At 48.8% G+C, this 21,806-nt stretch overlaps 1 protein-coding gene across 3 annotated transcripts in view; it reads right to left on the minus strand.

The window, feature by feature from the left end:
- Atp6v0a4 (ATPase H+ transporting V0 subunit a4) overlaps positions 1-21,806 on the minus strand; it is an 84,099-nt gene that overhangs the window by 14,724 nt on the left and 47,569 nt on the right. For all 3 annotated transcript variants that reach the window (XM_087901772.1, XM_085683847.2, XM_085683848.2), the window contains 6 exons: positions 21,388-21,481; positions 18,414-18,626; positions 14,423-14,573; positions 12,020-12,159; positions 9,375-9,532; positions 6,275-6,368 (listed from right to left, as the gene is read on the minus strand). In XM_087901772.1, the coding sequence (XP_087757898.1) occupies positions 6,275-6,368; positions 9,375-9,532; positions 12,020-12,159; positions 14,423-14,573; positions 18,414-18,626; positions 21,388-21,481 (850 nt within the window). The remainder of the gene's footprint in view (positions 1-6,274; positions 6,369-9,374; positions 9,533-12,019; positions 12,160-14,422; positions 14,574-18,413; positions 18,627-21,387; positions 21,482-21,806) is intronic.

Genomic DNA, 21,806 nt, shown 5'->3' on the forward strand with positions numbered 1-21,806 from the left:
GTGGCTTGGTACCTTTTATCAGTGAGGCATTTTCATCCTACTTCCTCTGTATCTGGCTGGTGAATGCATTTCTGTCTTCCTCTTCCCAGAATTCTCCTCATCTGCCTATATTTCCTATCTGGCTACTAGCCAAACAGCATTTTATTAAACCAATATGAGTGAAAAATCTTTACAGTATACAAAAGTATTATCCTATAGCACTCCAACCCCTGACTTCACATGAAACCCATGCACATCCCATAATACCTTCAAGATTTGTCCTCTTGAAGGTAACAAATCCACAGAGCCTTCTCCCCTCCCATCACAAACAACTTTGTATTTCAAAATGCTTTCCTTCTCAGAGGCAGTCTTTGTTATTTTTCTGTGGCTTTGATAAAACACCATGACCAAGACAACTTGTAGAAGAAAGAGTTTGACTTGCGGCTCCAGAGGGATAAGACTCCATCATGGCAGAGAGCCATGGTGGCATGAAAGCTAGAACAGGAAGCTGAGAACTCATATTTTCTCAACCTCAAGTATGAAGCAGAGAGACGTTTTCATCTCAAAGCCCACCCTCAGTAATGCACTTCCTCCAGCAAGGCTGCACCACCTTCACCTCCACAACAGCACCACCAACTAAGGGTCAAGTACTCAAATGCCTGAGACTATAAGAGACATTCTCATTAAACCACAACACAGCTAATATCCATCTAGGCACAGCCTTAATACATAGTCTTCTTGTCCATCTCCACAGTGTGTATACATACTCATATGCAGGGGTACACAAACAAACATGCTGTTAGAAGCTACAGACAGCTGAGGGTCTCTTTGCAATATTCTGAACAGAGCTGTCATCCAGTCACCAAGAGACCAGCAGGATGGAGAGAGAAAGGACTGCAGAGACTAGTGTCCTAACATTAGAGGCACCTCCTCGCAATCCTGGCACCTAAACTATCCTAGACTTGCCCTCAGACCCTGCCTTTCTTTGGTCATCAGGATGACCCATGTCTACAGCATCACTCAGTGTAGTTAGGGTAGAGTCTCTAACACACTATAAATCCAGCCAATCAGACAAACTACAAATGCTAAAGGCTAAGCACCAGGCACATACCCACCCCTTTAGATGTACTTACATTTAACTAAAAAAAAAAAAAGACTCTGAGTTAGATATAAACATTCCAGTAATATAGCTAAACTTGCAGAGAATTAATCATAACCTTAGAAAGAATAAATTACCAATTGTGGTGGTTTGAATAGGAACAGCCCCCATAGACGCATGTGTTTGAATGCTTGGCTTACAGAAAGTGGCCTTGTTGGAGGAAGTATGTACTGTGTGTGGGTGTGGGCTTTGAGGTATCATATGCTCAAGCTATGCCCAATGTGGCACACAGTCTACTTCCTGTTGTTTGTGGATCAGGATGTAGAACTCTCGGCTACCTCTCCAGCACCATGTCTGTCTGCATGCTTCCACATTTCCCATCATGAAGATAATGGACTAAACCTCTGAAACTGTAAGCCAGCCCCAATTAAATGTTTTCCATTGTAAGAGTGACCATGGTCATGGTGTCTCTTTACAACAAAAGAAACCCTAACTGAGACACCAATGTACCTTGAAAAAACTAACACATATCATGTTTATGTACTGAACTGATCTACCTGCTTAGCCATCTCAGGGCTAAGGCTGTTATATCCAATCTACAGATGACAAAATAGGCACAGAGATGTCAGCTGTTCAAAAATCACAAAGCCAATGAACAGAAAAGCCAAGATTTGAATGCAGGTCATCAAATTCCAGAACACAGGTTCTGAACTATTGTTTCTCCTCTGAGAGTGGCTCAGGGCAGAGCGCTTGTCTCCCATGCCCAAGACACTGGCTTCAATCCCCTTACTAAAGAAAGGGACCAAAATCACCATGAGGCTTCTGCGCGATGAAAGAGGCCAGATGTTCTATGATGCAAGTCACAGGAAGATGCTCAACACAGTGAACGGATGCTCTGAGGAAACTTATGATAGGCGATGATTAAATCCTTCATCAGTCTCTGACTCAAGCCCTGAGAGGCCCAGAAATGTAAGAACCACAGTTGCCAGGCTGCTGCTCTCCACAATGTTTTGTGGATTTTCAATCACACATAAATGATTTTAAGACAAGCAATTGTATCTGTGTGTGCAGTACAGAGGATAGAACCCAGGGCCCCACGCACACACGTTCTAAATGTTTCCAGTGCCCCCTTATTTAGGCATTCCATGTCTCTGACACTTTTCCTTCATTCTTTCAAATTCTTTTCCTTCCCTTTCAAAATTGCACACAGGACAGAAACCCTGGACTACTTGGCTCTTTGTGTTTTGTTTCTCTTTTTAATATTACTTTTCTATTCATCAGGAGGCTGGAGAGACCACTCAGCGATAAACACCCCTTGGTTGCTCTTCCAGAGGACTGGGCTTCCCAGTACCACACAATAGCTCACAACCAAGTGTGGCTCTCCATCCCCAGGGGACCTGACGCCATCTACTGGCCTCTGTGTGTAAGTTAACAGTCAAAGTAATTGGCTTCCACATGGCATTTTCATATAAGAATGTCACTATACTTCGTTCTACTTCAGTCTCCGCAGCCTCTGTCCTCCCCAGTGCACACTGGTTCTCCCTGACTGATCCCCTTCCTTCTCCCCAGACAGATAGTCCCTACTTCCTGGTTCCCTCTTTCTCCCCAGATAGATAGTCCCCACTTCCTGGTCCCCTCCCTTTTCCCCAGATAGATAGTCCCCACTTCCTGGTCCCCTCCCTTTTCCCCAGATAGATAGTCCCCACTTCCTGGTCCCCTCCCTTTTCCCCAGATAGATAGTCCCTACTTCCTGGTCCCCTTTCTTCTCCCCAGATAGATAGTCCCCACTTCCTGGTCCCCTCCCTTTTCCCCAGATAGATAGTCCCTACTTCCTGGTCCCCTCCCTTTTCCCCAGATAGATAGTCCCTACTTCCTGGTCCCCTTTCTTCTCCCCAGATAGATAGTCCCTACTTCCTGGTCCCCTTTCTTCTCCCCAGATGATAGTCTCCACTTCCTGGTCCCCTTCCTTCTCCCCAGATAGTCCCCACTTCCTGGTCTCCTTCCTTCTCCCCAGATGATAGTCCCCACTTCCTGGTCGCCTTCCTTCTCCCCAGAGTCTCCCCACTTCCTGGTCGCCTTCCTTCTCCCCAGATAGTCCCCACTTCCTGGTTCCCTTCCTTCTCTCCAGATGATAGTCCTTACTTCCTGGTCCCTTCCTTCTCCCCAGAGAGTCCCCACTGCCTGCTTTAATGTCACTTGGATGCCATTACCATCTGCTCTAGTTTTTTTGCCAACTTGACACAAATTACAATCATTTGAAAACAGAGCGTCAACTGCCACCAGCAGCTTGGCCAGTTGGAATTCTCCTGATTGACGGCTGGTGTCTGAGGATCCAGCCCACCGTGGGCTCCTGCACTGCGGAAGAAAGCAGGCTGAGCAAGCCGTGGGGAACACGCCAACACACAGCATAGCTCCGTGACTCCTGCCTCAGTTCCTGCCTCCAGGTTCCCGCCCTGACTTCTCTCAGTGGTGGACTGTGAGTGAGATTGTAAGTCAAACAAACCCTTTCCTCTCCAGGTTAGTTGCTTTTGGTTATGCTGTTTTATCCCAAAAACAGAAAGCCAATTAAGACGCTCCCTCCTAGTCTCCCCTTCCCAAGCGCTCCTGTCCTCTCATGATCGCCCTTCCAGTCCCACCCTCATTGCCTCGAACACACTTCAGATCTAGGCTTTGTGCAGGAGAAAACAAGCAGCACTGGTCTTCCGGCAATAGACTTATGTATCCCGACATATTATTTCCCAGCTTCATGCATTTTTCTGCAAAAGCCGTAATTTCATTTTCCTTTAAGGCTAAATGAAATCCCATTGTGTACATGTAACACATTTTCTTTAGCCATTCATATGCTGATGGGCCTCTAGGCAGGTTCCATTTCCTGGCTGTCGGGAACAGAGAAGCAGTGAACATGGACGCCCGAGTGTCTCTGTGGCATAGCCAAGGGTGGGCTAGCCGGGTCCTGCAGTTCTATTTTCAGGCTTCGAGGGACTCCCCATACTGACTTCTGTGATGGTCACACGTTTACATCCCCCCACTCACACTGCGTAAAGGCTCCCCTACATCTTCCCCAGAACTCGCTGGCCCCCTCAATTTGTAAATTTAAAGTTCTCCATCCTTGCTGAGTCTGAGAAGCAGGACTGGGCAGATGCGGTTTGCTGACAGGTGGGTGTGGGCTGTGTGGGAAGAGAAGGTAGGAACAATGGGCTTCAAAGCAAAGGAATGTCACCAGACCCTGACATCTCTAAACTCCCCTTGCCTGCTTCCTGGTGATGCTAGTCTGACCAATGGGAACACCTTCCCCTCTGCAAAGATGCCAACACACAGCACGGACCTGGAGAGACGGCTGATGGTCAGAGCTTGCTTCCAGCACCCACATCTGGCTCATGACCACCTGCAACTCCAGCTCCAGGGGACTTGATGCCTCTGGCTTGCTAGGACACCTGGACTCAGGGACACATATGCACAGAGTTCTTTTTCGATTTTTTTTTTTAAAGTGTTTTGTTTTGTTTTTTTAAATTTTTCGAGACAGGGTTTCTCTGTGTAACAGTACTAGTTGTCCCAAAACTCACTTTGTAGACCAGGCTGACCTCGAACTCACAGAGATCCACCTGCCTCTGCCTCCCGAGTGCTAGAATTAAAGGTGTGCACCACAACCGCCTGGCCAAAAATAAATTAAAAAAAAAAAACAAACAAAAAAACCATTAGCAACCATTTGTCTTTTACACTTTGCAGTTTACAGACTGGCTTTCAAGGATTTTACCTGTTTTGATAAAACTTAGAATGAAACTGGAACTAGGCCTTAGGCCTGAAAAGTCTCCCGCAATGCAACGCCTTCTGCTTTTATTGGGGTGAGGAGAAGGGCTGATGGGGAGAACCCAGGGAAACTGGAGAGGATGGCAGCATGGGGGAGGCTGCTGGGGAGCCACTCTCGGACCTGTGCTGTTTACTCTCAGTTTCTGAGACTGACACTGGCCACTCAGGCTCCGTCCCATACAGAGCTGAGAAAAACACTAACCAAGTTCCAGTCTACAGGAGGCATGGTTGATTGGGGAGCACAACACTGCCACCTAGTGGCAGTGTGCACCGGCTTTCTGTGAATGGACGTGCATGACCTTTCACAAATCTCTACTCAGAGATCCCACCGTCAAAAGGCTTTGGGAGATGCCAGATCTTAGTTGGCTGAGAGTTATAACAAACAAATCAGTAAAGTGAAACATGTTTTCTAAATCCAGGAGTCTGGGGAGATAGCTCAGTCTGTGAAGCGCTTGCTATGCAAGCATGAGAAGTCAGGCTTGACCCCAGAATCCATGTGAAAATGTATGGTTGTGTGTGCTTTGAATCCTAGTGCTGGGGAGGCAAAGACAAGGGGATCCCTGGGGCTCACTGGCCAGCCAGCCTCGCTTATTGGCAAGACTTAGGTCCCAGGGAGAAACCTTGTCTCAAAACGCAAGATATGCTGAAGATGACACCCAAGGCTGACCTCTGGGCCTACAAAAAAGTCATGCTGTACAGTGCAAAAGAAAGATGTCACCCACTGGGGGAAAAAAAAGTAGGGGACTTGATTAGGATATTAAGTAACTTATTTAATGTGCAGACTATCTGGGTAACCAACGCTGAGAGCACCTGTAGGGACTGTCCACCAGTTTTCCCTTCTCCTTTTCTGATTCTCTCATCGGCCAGCCAGGCTTGGGTGGGTCCCAGGAATCCACCTGTGCCTGCCTCCTGATGGTTGGGGTTCCAGGCACATACCACCATGCCTAGATTTTTTGTTTTGTTTTGTTCTTTGAGACAGCATCTCACTGTGGAGACCAGGCTGGTTCTGAGTGCTGGCATTAAAGGTGTGCCCCATATGTCCAGCCCATATCTGGGTTTTGACATGAGAGTCTGGGAGACCAAACTTGGGTCCTCACGCTTGTAACACCACGCGCTTGGCCAGCTGAGCTTCCTCTCCAGGCTGCAAGGGCCTCTTAAAAGCTATCAATAGCCAGCAGCGGGCGAGCTGCTGGAGAAGAAGCAGGCAGGAGGCCATATAGAAAGCAAGAGTTCAGGGTACAGCGGAGGTCGCCTCCTGGACCCAGCTCTCCCTGTTACTTGAGCTCCAGAGTTACCCCATCTCAGCCTCAGGAGACTGGGCCATCTCTGTTCAGATGTTCGACAACATGGCGACCATAGCTGACACTTCACCCCGGAGGACATTCTTACCGGATCAATCCCAAATGGGTAGGGATTTCCAGAATACACTCCTGGGATGGCCGGGTCCAGCTGCAAATACGGACTCTTTTCCATGACATGAACACTACAAAGACAAAGTAATATAAAAAATATATAAAATAATAATAACGAGCCAAGTGCAAAAAATACTACAGTGTCATCAGCCGTGAGCTTCTGGGCCAACCAAAGCCCAGACGCTCGCAAGGTGGCCATTTTGTTTACTCAATGACTCCATGCTTGGTCACAGAATAGCCACCATGTATCGCGTACTGTCCTGACCCCAGAGGCTTCTGAAGTTACTCTCCGGACCACACAGATTAACAGCCCAAGTTTCCAAAGAGCCCTAGCCCTGACTGGAATGCAGTCAGGAAAATAGAAACTGCAAAGTATCAGCAAAGCAGAGGGAACTGGGCTGCGGGGAACAGACAGAAAAGGAGGAGAGAGAGAGAGAGCAGGGCCGAGGCGTGAGACACTGAACCAGACATAGAGGGCAGACGGACTTTTCCACATAAACCTTTATCTCTGTAAAACTCAACCCACCCCCCAAAAAGAAAAGAAAGGGGAAAGAAAAGAGATGACAAACTTGGTCTGGCTACACAGTGAGTATCAGGGACTCTGTCCTTGTGTCCCCCGATACCGAGGTTACAAATATACACTGCCACACCCAGCTTTCAAACGGACACCAGGGACCTGGATTCGGATCTGCCTGCTGGCACAGAAGCACTTTACCAGGTGAGAAATGTTCCCAGCCCCCATTTTTTTTTAAATGAGCCTCTATAGGGAACCCGAGGCGTAAGTGTTTGAAATAAAGAACAGAAGAATGACCGCCGCGCCAGGATGCCTAGAAGAGCACACCCTCTGTAAGACTGTGCCATGGTCTCGGCGGCTTGGGACATCACAAAGCCTATTTGGGCCACCACTGTGCTGCCTTCCTTGTTGGGCCTTACATCCAACCCCAGTGACCACAGGAAGTCTCCAGAAAGGCCACTATCCTGTGTCAGAGGAAGCAGGTCCAGAGTGACCAAACTCAGCTGGTCAGCACTTCCCCTCTGGTGATGAAGAACTGCAACCTTCTCCACCTCACCGTGAACAGGGTTCCACTTGGCGCTATCCCAGCACTGGGGCGTGTGCTGAGCACTGTCCCCCCGGGTTCCAGGGTGTCTGAAGAGCCAGGGGCCGGAAGAGCCATTTATAGGGACAGTAAAGGCATGCGCACACTCGTGCCCATGTCTGCAGACTGACAAGCCCACTCTACAGGAGGAACGAAATCCGTATAACTTTGGGAAATCATACAGATTTAATGTGTTTTGAAACTAAGTTCTTCTAGGCGTCTCTTCAGAAGCCTGTCCGTTACAAGGGGAGCAGACCACAAATACAGCCTTGTTGTAGCTTCGGTCTTAGCTTCCATCTTCATTCATTACCTTTATCATTGGCATCTGCCACTCCCAGAATCTGGACCTTTCAGGAAATCCAAATGAGATCTGTCAGAACCTCCACAACTCAAGCTAAAGACTGTCACCATCTGGGCTGGGGATGCAGTCACTAGCTTGTACCAGGACCTGCTTTCAGTTCCCTTACTAAAAAACAAAACACTGCCCAGCTCCTCCAGGAAGTTCATTTAAGCCTTTCAACAATGGCCAGCAAATCTCCTCACATGAGACAGCCTGTTTCTTCTCTCCCTTCTTTTGCATCCTGTACAGACTTGAGTGGACAGACTAAACTCTTATTCCTTAAACAGAAGTGTTACAGACTGGGCACAGTGAGGCGCGCCTTTAATCTTAGCACCTAAGAGGTGGAGGCAGGCAGATCTCTAAAAGTTCAAGGTCAGGACTGTGTAGTAAAACATGTCTCAAAAATAGGAAGAAAGGAAGGGATGGAGGGAGGGACAGAGGGAAGGAAGAAGGGAGGAGGAGGAAAGGAGGAAGGGATGGAGGGAGGGAGAGAGAGAAGGAAAAGGGAGGGGAGAGGGAAAGAGGAGGGGATAGCACTCCCATGATAGGAGAAAGAGGGGGAGGAGGCAGGATGGGAAACAAGGCTGTAACTACACTGTTTCTGTCTCTCTCAAGCTCTGAACCCCATCTCTCCCCAGATCCCCATGCCTGAAGTGTTGAACTTGCAGTCTGATTCACTGGAAAGTACATGGGCAGTGCAGACTGTGGTGTTAGAGAGCTTCTAGTTGCCCACTTCCACCACCTAGCTGTGCCCACCCTCCACCCACCCTCCTGACTCAGCCACAAGCAAATCCAGGAAGCTGCCAACGCAAACTCTCAATCTCCTCTTTGCTCTTACTGTTGAACTCTGGCTCTTCTGAGCAGCCTAAGGAGACATCCTGCAGCAGGATGTGGGGCCTAGAACACTAGAAGTGAGGATCCACATACTGTACCATCTGTGCCAGCCTCTCCTATGGGAAGACTTCACTAAACTCCTAGGTGGTGACTGGCGATCTCACTCCCCCCCCCCATCGCCACACAAGAACAAAGTTTACTGCCAACCTGGCTCTCTTCTCTGTGACGCTCTCTCTCTGCGATACGATAGCCAGTTCAGTGGCTGGGGAAGTGGTACAGGTCTTGCATGCAAGATAAAACTGGATTATTAGGACTGGAGAGCTGGCTTGGCAGTTAAGAGCACTTGCTGCTCTTGCAGAGGACCCAAGTTCAATTCCCAGCAACCAAATGGCAGCTCAGAAAACTATCTAACTACAACTTCAGGGGACCCAATGCCCTCTTCTGACCTCTGCTCCACATACATGGTACACACACATGTAGGTAAAACATTCACACATGTAAAATACATTTTAAAAAAGATTCATTTATTTGCACACAGTGTTCTGCGTGTACGCCTGTAGGCCAGAAGAGGGCACCAGATCTCATTATAGATGGTTGTGAGCCACCATATGATTGCTGGAAATTGAACTCAGGACCTCTAGAAGAGCAACCAGACCCCATAAATAAATCTTTCAAAAAAACTACATTATTGGGTGAAATTTCAGGGGCACCTGTGATCAGAGCCATGTGTAAATGCCCAGCTGTAGAAGTCGTCATTGAGGTCTTCAGATGGGCAGCAAGCACACCCAGGCAGGCTATAAACTTACTTCCATGTGCCATTCCTGAACATAGGCTGGACGCTCCAAGAGGACCCAAAGATGTTAAAAGACTTGGAGAAGCAGTCATTGTAGATCAAGCCGGTGTAGATGGAGAAGATGCCCATGAGCAGGATCAGGTAGCGTCCATTGAAGAAGGTGTTCCAGATCTGGTCCAGGAAAACAAAGGGTGAGTGTCAGTGGGGCCTGAAGAGATGCAGAGGGGAGAGGGATGTGGGCTATCTCCAGCATCAATAGTGGGGGGAGAGACAGCATGACCAAGGCAGACGTCATATTCGCCCATGTTGGGGTTGTCCTGAGTTTGTGTAGGTCAGTTAGGGAATCCCTGGCCTGTATTCTCTGTGCAAACAAAACATGTAAGCCTCCTGTTCTTTGTCTTAGCGGAATAGACTATTGTGCATTCTGAGGCCCTGTCTGCTAAGCAAGGGCCTGGAAAGTGGCAGGCCGTGGTCTCCAGCGCCTCCAGGAGAGAAACCTGAGCTGGCCTCTGCCCCACCGTTCCAGGCCAGATCTGCAATCTTTGGAGGCTTTCTCTTCAGAGCTGGGCTTCTATCTGCCACATCTGCCAGGGAAAGCAGTTTCCCGAATGCAGGCACCATTCCTTCTAAAGATGCTGAATTCGGGTATCATTCATTCCAGGAACTGCTGACATGTCGCTTTGCAACTTTAAATGTCTTCCACAGAAAACGACGTCTGTTAAAAGTTTGCCATGGAAGACTGAATTGGTCACAAGACTGACCTTGCTTATGATTAACTCACAACGACATCATGCCACTCGCTCTGCCAATCCAGCCTGTGCCTCTTACAGCCTGGAACACAGCTAAGGGCATGTTTCCGCTCTGTCATGTGTATTACCATGAGCAAATCTGCCATTAACTGACTGGCAGACAAACTCCAACCCGTGGACTTCTGCCTTCAAAACAATGTGGAAGAGGGCCATGCTAAAGAGGGATGCCAAGAGTGAGGCCCCAAAGTCCAGAAACCCTTACAGTTTCTTAGAAAGAGACTCTGCCATGAACAAAACATTCATGGTAATTTAGGAGAAGTTTTAAAAGAAACTACAAATAATGTGTAGTTCTTGATGGCATTTTTTAAAAAATTATGTATCTGTCAATAAGCACAAACACGCAAAATGCAAATATATTCAAAAGCATCATCACCATCTTTTCTAGGTATTCAGACTGTAACCCAAACTAAGTTCTACAATTAATATGTTTTGTTGTTATAATCAGAGTAAAGAAAGTTTTTTTTTTAATTAAGAGAAGGCTAGGTTTAATTCCATCACTCTAGAGACAGAAGTAAGCAGACTTCTGTGAGTCTGAGACCAGGTTGGCTTATATACTGAGATTCTGTCTCAAAACAATTAAAATTAGTAATGATAATATAATAAAGGGGGCTGGAGATTTAAGAGAGGTAGAACTAGCCAGGTGGTGGTGGCACATGCCTTTAATCTCCGCACTCGGGAGGCAGAGGCAGGCAGATCTCTGTGAGTTCGAGGCCAGCCTGGTCTACAAGAGCAGGACAGGCACCAAAGCTACAGAGAAACCATGTCTTGAAAAAACCAAGAGTGGTAGAACCTTTGCTTAGCACACACAAGTTCCTGGATTCGTTTCTCAGGCTCCCAAACAGCAATAAGAACCAGTGCTGTGGGCTGCCTAGCATGCATAGACTCCTGTCCAACACACACCTGGCAAGCTGCACATGCCTACAATCACCAGCTTCCAGAGGTAGAGACAGGAGGCTCAGAAGTGAAAGGTCAGCCTTAGCTACAAAATGAGTTTGAAGCCAGGCTGGGATCCATGAGACTCCAAAACAAACAAACAAAATAAGTAAGCCAAAACCCAATTTCTTATTATACCACAGACAAAATCCCAAATGAGTTGGTGAATTTACTACAGCAAGCTGCCCAAAGGAACCACCTTGTTCAAAAGCCTTATGTTGAATTAGGCTATTGAGTTTTTTGAGACAGGATTTCTCTGTGTCGCCCTGGCTGTCCTAGAACTAGCTCTGTAGACCAGAGTGGCCTTGAACTCAGAGATCCACCTGTCTCTGCCTCCTGAGTGCTGGGATTAAAGATAAACACACCAGCCTCCACCACTGGGCTGAACTGGGCTACTTTTAAACTTTGTCTCTTTTTCTTGTTTCTCACATGGTTATGTTATTCCTTATAGTGACAATCGCACACACATTTGTTTAAAAGAGTGATTCTTATATTTATTTTTTTAGTGTGTGAGAATATGACACATGTGTTCAGGGGCCTCAGGAGGCAGAAGAGGGAGCTGAATGCCCTGGTGCTAGAGTTATAGGTGGTTGTGAGTTCCCACAACACACGTGCTGGGAACCAAGCTTCTACAACTTCTACAAGAGCAGCTAGCTCTCTTAATTGCTGAGCCATCTCTCCAGCCCTTCACACATACATTTTGTTTCTGGTTTCTGTTTGTTCAAGAAAAGGTCTCAATGTCTCTCAGTCTGGCTGTCCTGGAACTTTCTAGGTAGGCCAGGCTAGCCTTGAACTCACAGAGATTGTCCTGTGTCTTCCTCCCAAGTGCTGGGATTCAAGGCGTGTGCCGCCACCACCAATCCCTCATGTACACATTTTACTGTTTCCCCTCTAGGAACACTGGCTGACCACCCACCTCATTGGTGCTCTTCTGAGCCAGCAAGTGCCTCTCGTTTAGGACCATCCACAGGGCCGCCATCAGCATCACCAGCCCGTGACCACAATCTCCAAACATCACAGCGAACAGGAAGGGGAAGGTGATGATCGTGTAGGGAGCTGTAGGGGTGACAGTCACAGCGGCTGAGGCCCCTGAATGGGTCCCCACACCCCCACCAAGATCTCTCTAGAGAGGCCCCTCGAGCAGCCGGCAGGTTCCCACAAGCCTTTCTGGTTGTCTCCCCGCACCATCTCCACAGAGGACTGGCGTGGTTCCCACATGCCCAGGCTACCCCATGAGCGCAGATTCTCCTTTCTCAGTTTATGCCAGCACTGAGTCTTTCACGGGTGACTCAGGTGTCAAGCTTCCCACGGTCACAAAGTTAGGTGGCATTTGTAATGGTTGGTTTTTGACTGCTTGCTGGACTGGATCAGCAAAGCACCTCTGGGTGTTTCTGGGATAGCCGTTCCAGAAAGATGAGACCCTGCGGGCTCTGACCTAACCTCTGGATTAATCCCTTGATGAATTCATAGGATGGAGGCACTGGGAGCAGGGTCAAGGGTAGAGAATGTGGGCTAAGGCCTTGTGTGCTAAATAAGGGATTGGTCACCGGCAGGCTGCGGTCTGGGGCATCCCCAGGGTACAACCCCTGAGCTGGTCTTCAACGTCTGCTCTTCCATCGCAGACTGGATCTGTATCCATTTGACACAGCTAGAACCATTCTGGGGAGAAAAAGCCTCCATCAGATTGACTGGCAGGCAGATCTGTGGGGCGTGTTCTTATTCATGACGTGAGAAGGCCCAGTCCACCGGGAGCGGTGCCTCCCTGGAGTATAAGAGAGTAAGCTGAAGAAGCCATGAGGCGCAAGGCAGAAAGCAGCGCTCCTCCATGGCCTCTGCTTCAGTTCCTGCCTCAAGCTTTTGCCCTGGCTTCCCTTCATGGTGAACTATAGCTATATGGTGAAATAAATCCTTTCCTCCCGGGTTTGGTTTTGGTCATAGTGTTTATGGCAGCCACAGAAATCAAACTGGAATAGACTTGACCTTGCCCTGACTCTTTTCCATAGACCCTTTCCCCGGCTCTTGTTTCTCCTTCACAGCATGACTAATCCCCCCACCCTCTTGCCCCATAGGCTCACATGTTTGAGCACTGGGTCCCCGGTTGGTGGTACTATTTTGGGAAGATTATGGGACCTTTAGGAGGAAGCATGGGCTTTAGATTTTATAACCTCACCCCATTTTCTGTTCTTTCTCTGTTTCCTGTGTGCAGATGAAAATGTGGACGCCCCACCCCTAGCTTCCTGTCCCTACTGCCAAGCCCTCTACCCGCTGCCATGATACACTCTCCCTCTGGAACCAAAACTAAAATAAACCCTTGTTTCCCTCTGTTTCTTTGGCCAGGGCATTTTATTACAGCGCGGAAAAGCCCTGATAGAATCCCATCTCCCATAGGCTGTTTATGGAGGTATTTGGCCAGTGTGATAAAAGTGGCTAACACAGGACTAGAAGGGTGTCTCTAACTCCTGTATTCTTGTCAGTATCATCCTTGGTCTATCTCCACCACAGACAGCGCCAGCAGTCACTCACAGGCACCGTGACCCCCTGAAGGCCCCAAATTATTGGTCACAAGTTAGAGAAGACTCCAGGTAGAGAACTATCCTCTTCTCTGTGTGGTTATGGAGCATCTGGTCTACCCTTCTATTTTACTACCCAGGCCTCCATAGTCACACAAAACAAGGCAAAGGCAGGGTACCAAGAATCTATTCTCTTGATCCCAGGTCCCGTGGATCCTTGTCTTTCTCACACAGTAACTTCAGAATTGTAAAGATGCTATAGGGCCTTGGCAGACTTGGAGAAGAAAATGAAACGTAGGGTTGGCCGCCATTTAAAACAGCCAGGTATGGTGTTACACACTTGTACACTCGGTGCTCAGGAGAGGGAAACATGGAGACCGTGAATTCAAGGCTACCCTGGGCTAAGTACAGGAACCTGACTCTAAACAAAAACATACTCAAAAGACTGGAGAGATGGCTCAGTGGTTAAGAGCACTGACTACTCTTCCAGAGGATCTGGGTTCAATTCCCAGCAACCACATGGCAGCTCACAACTGCCTGTAATTTCAGTTCCAGGGGATCCAACACCCATGGTAAAACACCAATGCACATAAAATAAAAATAAATGAAACAAAACAAACGTACTCAAGGAGGGGTGAAGACAAAAAGTAAATCTTTCATAAGTCAGCATTTACAAAAGCCTTGGGAAACCAAAAGACACTGTAGAATGTCACGGTATAATTGGATTCACTTCCTGCGTCTACTGAGAGGCACACCTCAGCGATTTTCAATTTCTTGCTACCTCGTTGTGCAAGGCACCAGACCCTTACCTGGGTTTATCTCTCTGTAGCTACCTACACCATAGGCGTCGACAATGTTCTGGAAGCCAGCTGTAAATTTATTAGTCCTGTTGAAGGTGGGAGGGTCTGCTTTAGTCTCCACTTCGGTCATGATGGGGACCATGGAGGAGCCACTAATTTCCTGCAGAAAGAACAGGTGACCAATGTATACATTTGAGAGCTAAGTACTGGCCCACAGATCTGGATCGGGAACATAAACTTGGGACATCTCTTGACTTCCCCAAGAACCATGATTCTACCTGTGAAAGGTGAATGTGTCTTAATACTTATCTAATATCTCTTACATGAGTGTATCAAAAGGGAAGAACATGTCCTGGTTCTCTGGTCATCCTCCATGCCTCCCCAACACACACACACACACACACACACACACACACACACACACACACACAGCTCTAGGCTCTCTATTCTCCCACACACACACCTTTCTTCAGAAGCTCAGCCATTTTGCTAATTCATCTTTTTCTTTCAAGAAAAGAACTTTCTTCCACATCTCATTCTTTTCTAACTGCCCAATAGGTTTTCCTGACTCAGCATCTCTAGAAAAATCCATGCACCTACAGATGAATCACCAATGTGCCCCAACTAGGTCCTCCCTGTCCCCTGCCTCTTCCCAGAGCCTCCACTTTCCTAGGTTCTTGAAGTTCTGTAGCCACCATTTCAATCCCTTCTCCTGACTTAGTGGCCACCATTCCATCTAATACTTCTCTCTCCTGAATCCTGGCTCCTATTCTCTGAGTTACCACCCTAGCCAGGCCTCACCACCTCCTCCAGCCTAGGTCCCTTCTGTTGATTCACCCACCCACCCACTCACCCACCCACGCTGCCCAGTCACACCTAGAATAAAACAAACCAAAGGCATTGTTCTGCAAAGACTTCCTACAGTCTAAAGAGTGACGTCAAAACACCTTGGCTTCTTTACAGGGTTGACTTAATCCTCCACTGACATCTTCACGACCTACTCCTCATGGAAACCAAGACTGCACAAGTCACCTCCCCATCTGCCCATCCTCCACGCCATCCTCCACCCCAAACCCGCACAGCGTGCCCTCAATGGGACACAACTACAGGAGACTTTGCAGAATTGAGTCGCACTTCACCTCATGATGCCATGAGGTAGAGCTCAAGACAAAGCCCAGTTTAGAGATGAGAAAACCGAGGACAGCGGGGTCAAGAAACTGCTCCCGGTCCTAAAGCAGGTGGAGGAGCTCCCCACTGTCCAGTTAAGGGGGAGGAGGAGTCTCCTCCTCGGCAGCAAGGCACAAAGCCTCCTCTCTGTCTGGTACACATCCCGTGGCAGCTGAGTGGTGACTGGCAGAGGTCACAAGGGAAGGGACTGTGACTATGAGGACAACCCAACACCCTTCACCGTTCCTAACCCTCCCACTCACACCTGTCCTGGGATGCACCTGGGATACTTCAGGGGGTTGAAGGAACTGCTCTAGCCAGCCTTGTAGGAGGCCTGGCCTTAGGACAACACAGGATAACAATGAAACAGGGGCTCCCGTAGCCCAAGGCTGGCCTTGAAATAGCTGAGACTCAAGGATGCTCTTGAACTTCAGGTCCTTCCACCTCCTGAGTACTGGGGTTACAGACATGCTACACACACACACACACACACACACACCACTGTATTCTAAATTCAACTCTGACCCCAGTGTTGTGGCGCCACCTCCTTGGTGGCCTGGCTCTCCCCACCCTGTGGTGAAAATGCTTCTGAAAAACAGACAGGACCAGGCCACTCTGCCATGGAATAAAATTGTGCTCCTATAAGCCACTAAGCTGATTCAGTAGGTAAGGGTGCCTGCCACCAAATCTGATGGCCTGAGTTCAATTCCCAGAGCGAATGTGGTGTAGAGAGACAATCAGCTCAGACAAGCTGACCTCTGACCTCCACGTGTGTGCACCCCCCCAACACACAAGTTAAATGTAATAAAATGTTTTATTCCACCCCATACACTGTTCTGAGGGCCTCAGGAGCTTTCATACCTCCATCCTAACTGGCCCTGCCCGCTCCCTGCACCGCCCTGTCCCTACCCTATCCCTACCCTGTCCCCTTCCTACTCCTACCCTGTACCGCCCTACCTCCTCCCTGCCCCTACCCTGTCCCCTCCCTGCTCCAACCCTACACTACCCTGCCTTTACCCTGTACCCACCCTGTCTCCCTACCCTGCCCCCTCCATGCCCCTACCCTGTACCCACTCTGCCCCCTCCCTTCCCCTACCCTGCACCTACCTTGCCCCTTCCCTGCTCACTGAGCACTCTGCTTCACGATTCGCCCAGAATGCACCCTGCTCTGCCCCATCTGAGGGAAATTCACAATGCTCCTTCTGGGTAGTTTGGGAATGCTACTTGAGGGTGATGAAAACGCCCCCCACACTGATTCATTCTGCTTTCCTATCGGTCTCTGTGCCTCCATTTCCTTCAGGGGGAATGTGGACAGTTCCCACCTCCTTGGCCGTTTTCACAGGCTCTGCCTTCAGACCTCTCCACCGGAGAGCTTTACCTCACAGTATTCCCAGGGTCCTCAGCAACACCTGCTCTGATTGCCACAGCTGCCATGAGTCATGAGTCCCCCACCCCCCCAACCCCTTACCAGTTTTCTTCCCTCTATCCAGGCCTCAGTCCAGTGGGGTCACCACCCTGATCCTCCATGTAATGATCCAAGCAAGTGTATCACATTCTCCCCCAGGAGGCAGTCAGTCCGCCCCCTTGGCACCACAGAGCCCATTTCCACGTGTGGTTCACCCTGGCCCTGTGTGGCTTTGGATGGCATGAGGCGTCTTCCTGCCTGAACTTGGATGGCATCGCTGCTAGTCTCACCCATCAGAACCAAGGGTTAGCCCTCGGGCGCTCTTTGAGCTGGGGCTCACTCTTTCACCGATGAGGTCGACAGGTAGTCACAACCAGCTTCTCTCCCATGATGCCCCTCACTTCCATCACACACCACTCACGGCTGCCCGCGAGCACATATTCAGGGGCAAGTGTCATGCTCATCTCTTTCTAGAAAGTCTCCTGGGACTGGGTCGTGTCTCCCCAGGGAGCTCTGGATCCACTGTGCCCAGGGAGAGTGTCGCAGACACACAAGGAAGTAGTAACTTAACACCTTGCGTGTGTTCGGTGCTGCAGCTAGCACAGTGAACCAAGCGTGCCTTTGAGCGCTTAGTACAAGGGTTCGGGTGTTGTGTCTCTCTAGCTAGCCCGTACCGCTATAAGGTGATAGGGGGTACCTACAGTCATACTATGAAAACTACCCTTGCCGCTGGCAGAGGGGCAGCACATGAGCACTCAAAATGTGTGTACTCACTGAGAATGAGTGAGTGCCACAAAGAAATGGTGGCAGCTTTTCAACTACTGGAGGCAAAAAAAGGAAAAGAAAGAAAAGAAAAGAAAGAAAAAGAAAAAGAAAAAGAAAAATGAAAAAGAAAAGGAAGTTTCTCTCCTATGCCTTAGCATTAAGAATTGATGGTAAAGGGATTAGAGACATAGCTCAGTCAATCGAGTGCCTGCCTACCAGGCCCTACGCCTTGAGTTCAGTCCCCAACACTGAATAAATCAGGTGTAGTGCTGAGTGCCTGGAGTCAGAAGTTCAAGGTCAGCCAGGTGGGGTGGCCAGTGGCCAGCTCTCTACAGACAAAGGCAGACAGATCTCTATGAGTTCAAGGCCAGCCTGGTATACAGAGTGAGTTCCAGGACAGCCAGGGCTATGCAGAGAAACCAGTCTTGAAAAAAAAAAATCAAGGTCATCCTCAGTTACATAGTTGGAGACTCTCTGTTAATATGAAATACAGTCTCTATTGTGTGTGTGTGTGTGTGTGTGTGTGTGTGTGTGTGTGTGTGTGCTGGAGGTATAACAGAGCCACTTGCTAGCTTGTTCACAACCCCAGACAGGATGAGCAGGGGCTGGGAAGGCCAGATGTCATTTGCCTCCCTCCCCTAGCCGCCCCTGCCACTCACTCACCATGCCCTGCTCCAGGGCCTTCTTGATGTGCCTGGTGTCTGCCACTGGGAACCAGATCTCGGCGATGATGCACTGCTGGGTGACGTCAATGTTGCACATGTTCAGGACGTGGTAGACGGCCTTCATCTTCTGCACTTTGATGACCCAGGAGTGCCAGTTGGCGGCTGCTTCCTGCAGTAGGCGCTGCCGGTGAGACTCTGTTTGGGTAATGACCTGGCCAAAAGCAAAAAGAGAAAAACAATGAACATTCATGGGGGTATTTGATACAATGGCGAAAACGGGGGTTCATCTGCCATAGTGGCTTCCCCTGCCCTGGAAAGAACACGTGATCAGTTTGCCTCCCCTACCCAAGCTTAGACCCTACGAGCAAAGGCCTTTTCTTCTTTTTCCTCCTTTTCCTCTAAGCTATTTGCTTCCTCTTCCTCCTGCTGTTGCTCTATGTTGAACTGTGTGTCAAGTTAAGTGGAGGCCACGCTAGAGTGTGAGCCTGGATCTAGAGAGGAAGACACCCAAGAAGTTCACCATGGGAATCGCGGCACTGATGGGAGCGATGCATCCACTGCCAGGGCCACTGGATGCTGGGTAAGACAGGAAGGCTCCTCCCTCAGCCTTCTCAGCAAGAGCCCAGTCCAGGTGGCACCTTGATTTTGGACCTCTGACCTCCAGAAGGAACTGTGTGTGAGAGAATCTATGTCTAGTACTTGAACCTACCCATTGTGGTCATACATTACAGTCAGACCAAACAGTCTCCGTGATAAAACCCTTCAATAAATGCCAAGCGAATTCATGAATGGGAAACTTGGTGCTCATAAAACTCATTTGGCTCATAAAACTCATTTGATGGAATTACATTTCCTGTTTTGACAAATAAAACAGGGTCACCGTTTTCAGTCCCCTCTCATATGTTATAAAAGACAGTTCATGAACGTGAGGCCTGTCATACACAGGCCTGCACATGTTTCTTGAAGGATCACTTGCGGGTGTAAAACAACTCAGTCTGAGGATTACCAGGAGACAAGACCACCTCACCCTAACAAGAACACTTACAGGCAAGAAATGGCTCAGTGTGTAAAAGTGCTTATGGTCAAATCTGACTTCCTGAGTCTGATTCCCAGAGCCTGCGTGGTGAAAAGAAGCCATTTTTATAAGTTGTCCTTTGATCTCCACATGCCATAACACATGGCTTACACACACACACACACACACACACGCACGCACACACACACACGCACAATGTGATTTTAAAAATCCTGCTCACAGACAGGATTAAATCCTAGAATACAGAAACTCTGAGAATGGACTCCAAAGGAGGCCCTTCTGGCCAGTTGGTCTTTTGAGTCCATGCCTACATGGCCTGTTTTCACAGTTTGTGTTACAAGAACAACTGCCAGACACTGCAGAGAGTCTCCGATTCATCCTTGGCTATGACTGAAGAAGGGGAAAAGCTGGTCCGTCAGAACTTCCCCAGATCTCTGAACACAGCTGCCCAAGTCCCGCTCCACGTAAACACAATCAGCCTCCTTTCTTCCCCATTCTCAGGATGCATCCCTGAGCCCTATCAGAGTATTTTCAGAGAAGGAATTGCCGGAGGGAAAGAGTTGCTGGGACAGTGGCTAAAAAAAAAAAAAAAAAGGAATAGAGACAATAAATTAAATACAGATATTCTGGGACAGTAAAAGTGTTCGCTGGCCAAAGGCTTTTTAAAACACACATTCCAGGTGTTGTGGCATATACCTGTAACTCCAGCACTTAGGAGGCTGAAGCAGGAGGACTGACATGAGTTCAAAACAAGCTTGAATTATGTAACAAATAGCCACCCACCTAGAGCTACACAGTAAGACCCGGTCTCAAAAATGAATAGCTAAAACCTAATTTCTAAACTCACACACTGAAGATTTAAAGCGTACTAGTCTATCCAGTAGCCATGTGCAACTCTGGGAATCTCAATTTAATAAAAACTGAACAGTGATCCGGGGCAGTGGCTCAGCTGGTAAAGCACTTGCCTTGCAAACATGACATCAGTTCAATGCCCAGAACTCATTTAAAAGAGCCAGGCACAGTGATATATGCTAGCAAATCCAAGGCTGAGGAGTTAGGGCTGGGAGCCCAGGGGCTTGCTGGCCAGTCTGCCCATTTAAGGGAGAGCACTGGTAAAATCTCAAAAAAGGGAGATGGCATCCCTGAAGAGAATATCTGAAATTGAAATTGTCCTTGGCTTCATCACACGTTGCACACATACACATGTATCCATGCACACACGTAAGCACACTCATGCGTGTGCACAAAACTTAAATAGCAATCAAAATTCAGTCCCTTGGTGTCACTAGTCATATTTCAACAGCTCAACAGCCACGTGTGGCCTGACATTACAGCACCGGAGAGAGTGGACCACAGAGCAATTCTGTGGCATGGAAAGTTACGGCGGCCAGCACTGGTGGAGGATATACTATTGGACGGAGGCCCAGACAACATCAGCCTCCAGTTTCCATGCTGCTGCCATTCCAGAGTATTCTAGACCCAGACACACTTGGGAGTCACTGGGGATGATGACGGACCCCAAGGAAGTCTATCTGGGATGCATCAGTCCCTCACAAGGAAAAACCAGACTCACTGTTTCCACACTCATTAATTGGCACACCAGTTCAGAACCAGCAAACTGGCTGCTCCACTCCGCTGGCTGATTGCAGGGTTGCAGACTCGACAGGCAAAGGCTGGCCATAAAGGGCTCCTTTCATCAGATTAGGGCAGCTGCCTGAGGTGAACTAGGGCTGTGGTGCATTCTAAGCTGAGCAGCATGTGACAAGCATGCAGAATTGTGAGCCCCGGCTCACAGAACACTGCTTTCTAATTGTGCAATCTGTTGCGGTCCCAACCAGAATTGCAAAGCAAACATTCCAGGCAGGGCCCCCAGGACAGGACTCACAAGGGAAGGGCAGCAGCCCCCATCAGCTCATGGCCTGAAGCCCTCACTCACAGTGATTAAGTCTTCCAGCCTCACGTTGACGCTGGCCAGCATCTCTTTACGCTCGACCGCAGACTCCGGGCAGGGGTAGATGGTGGCACGAAACCTGGATTGGACACATTGAGAGGGCATACATGAGTCCCTACAGAAAGCCTGCTGCAGCCCCTTGCCTACCAGGTCGTCACCGACTGGCTGACGCTGCTCAAGGGGCCAAACAGTTGCTAAAACGGCCTCCTGTGTGCTCGCTCATTAGAAAGTGATTCACAACAGCTGGGCACAGTGCCTCACGCCTGTAGCAGGAGGATTACAAGCTCAATGCTTCTACAGAGTGAAGCCAAGGCCAGCCTGGGGGTGTACCTCAATGGGAAGAGTGCTTACCTAGCGTGAGTTGAGGTTCTGGGCTCACTCTCCAGGACCACACACACACAGAG

The sequence above is a fragment of the Myodes glareolus genome, chromosome 25 (genome assembly GCF_982192425.1).
Source record: "Myodes glareolus chromosome 25, mMyoGla1.1, whole genome shotgun sequence".
Taxonomy (NCBI): Eukaryota; Metazoa; Chordata; class Mammalia; order Rodentia; family Cricetidae; genus Myodes; species Myodes glareolus.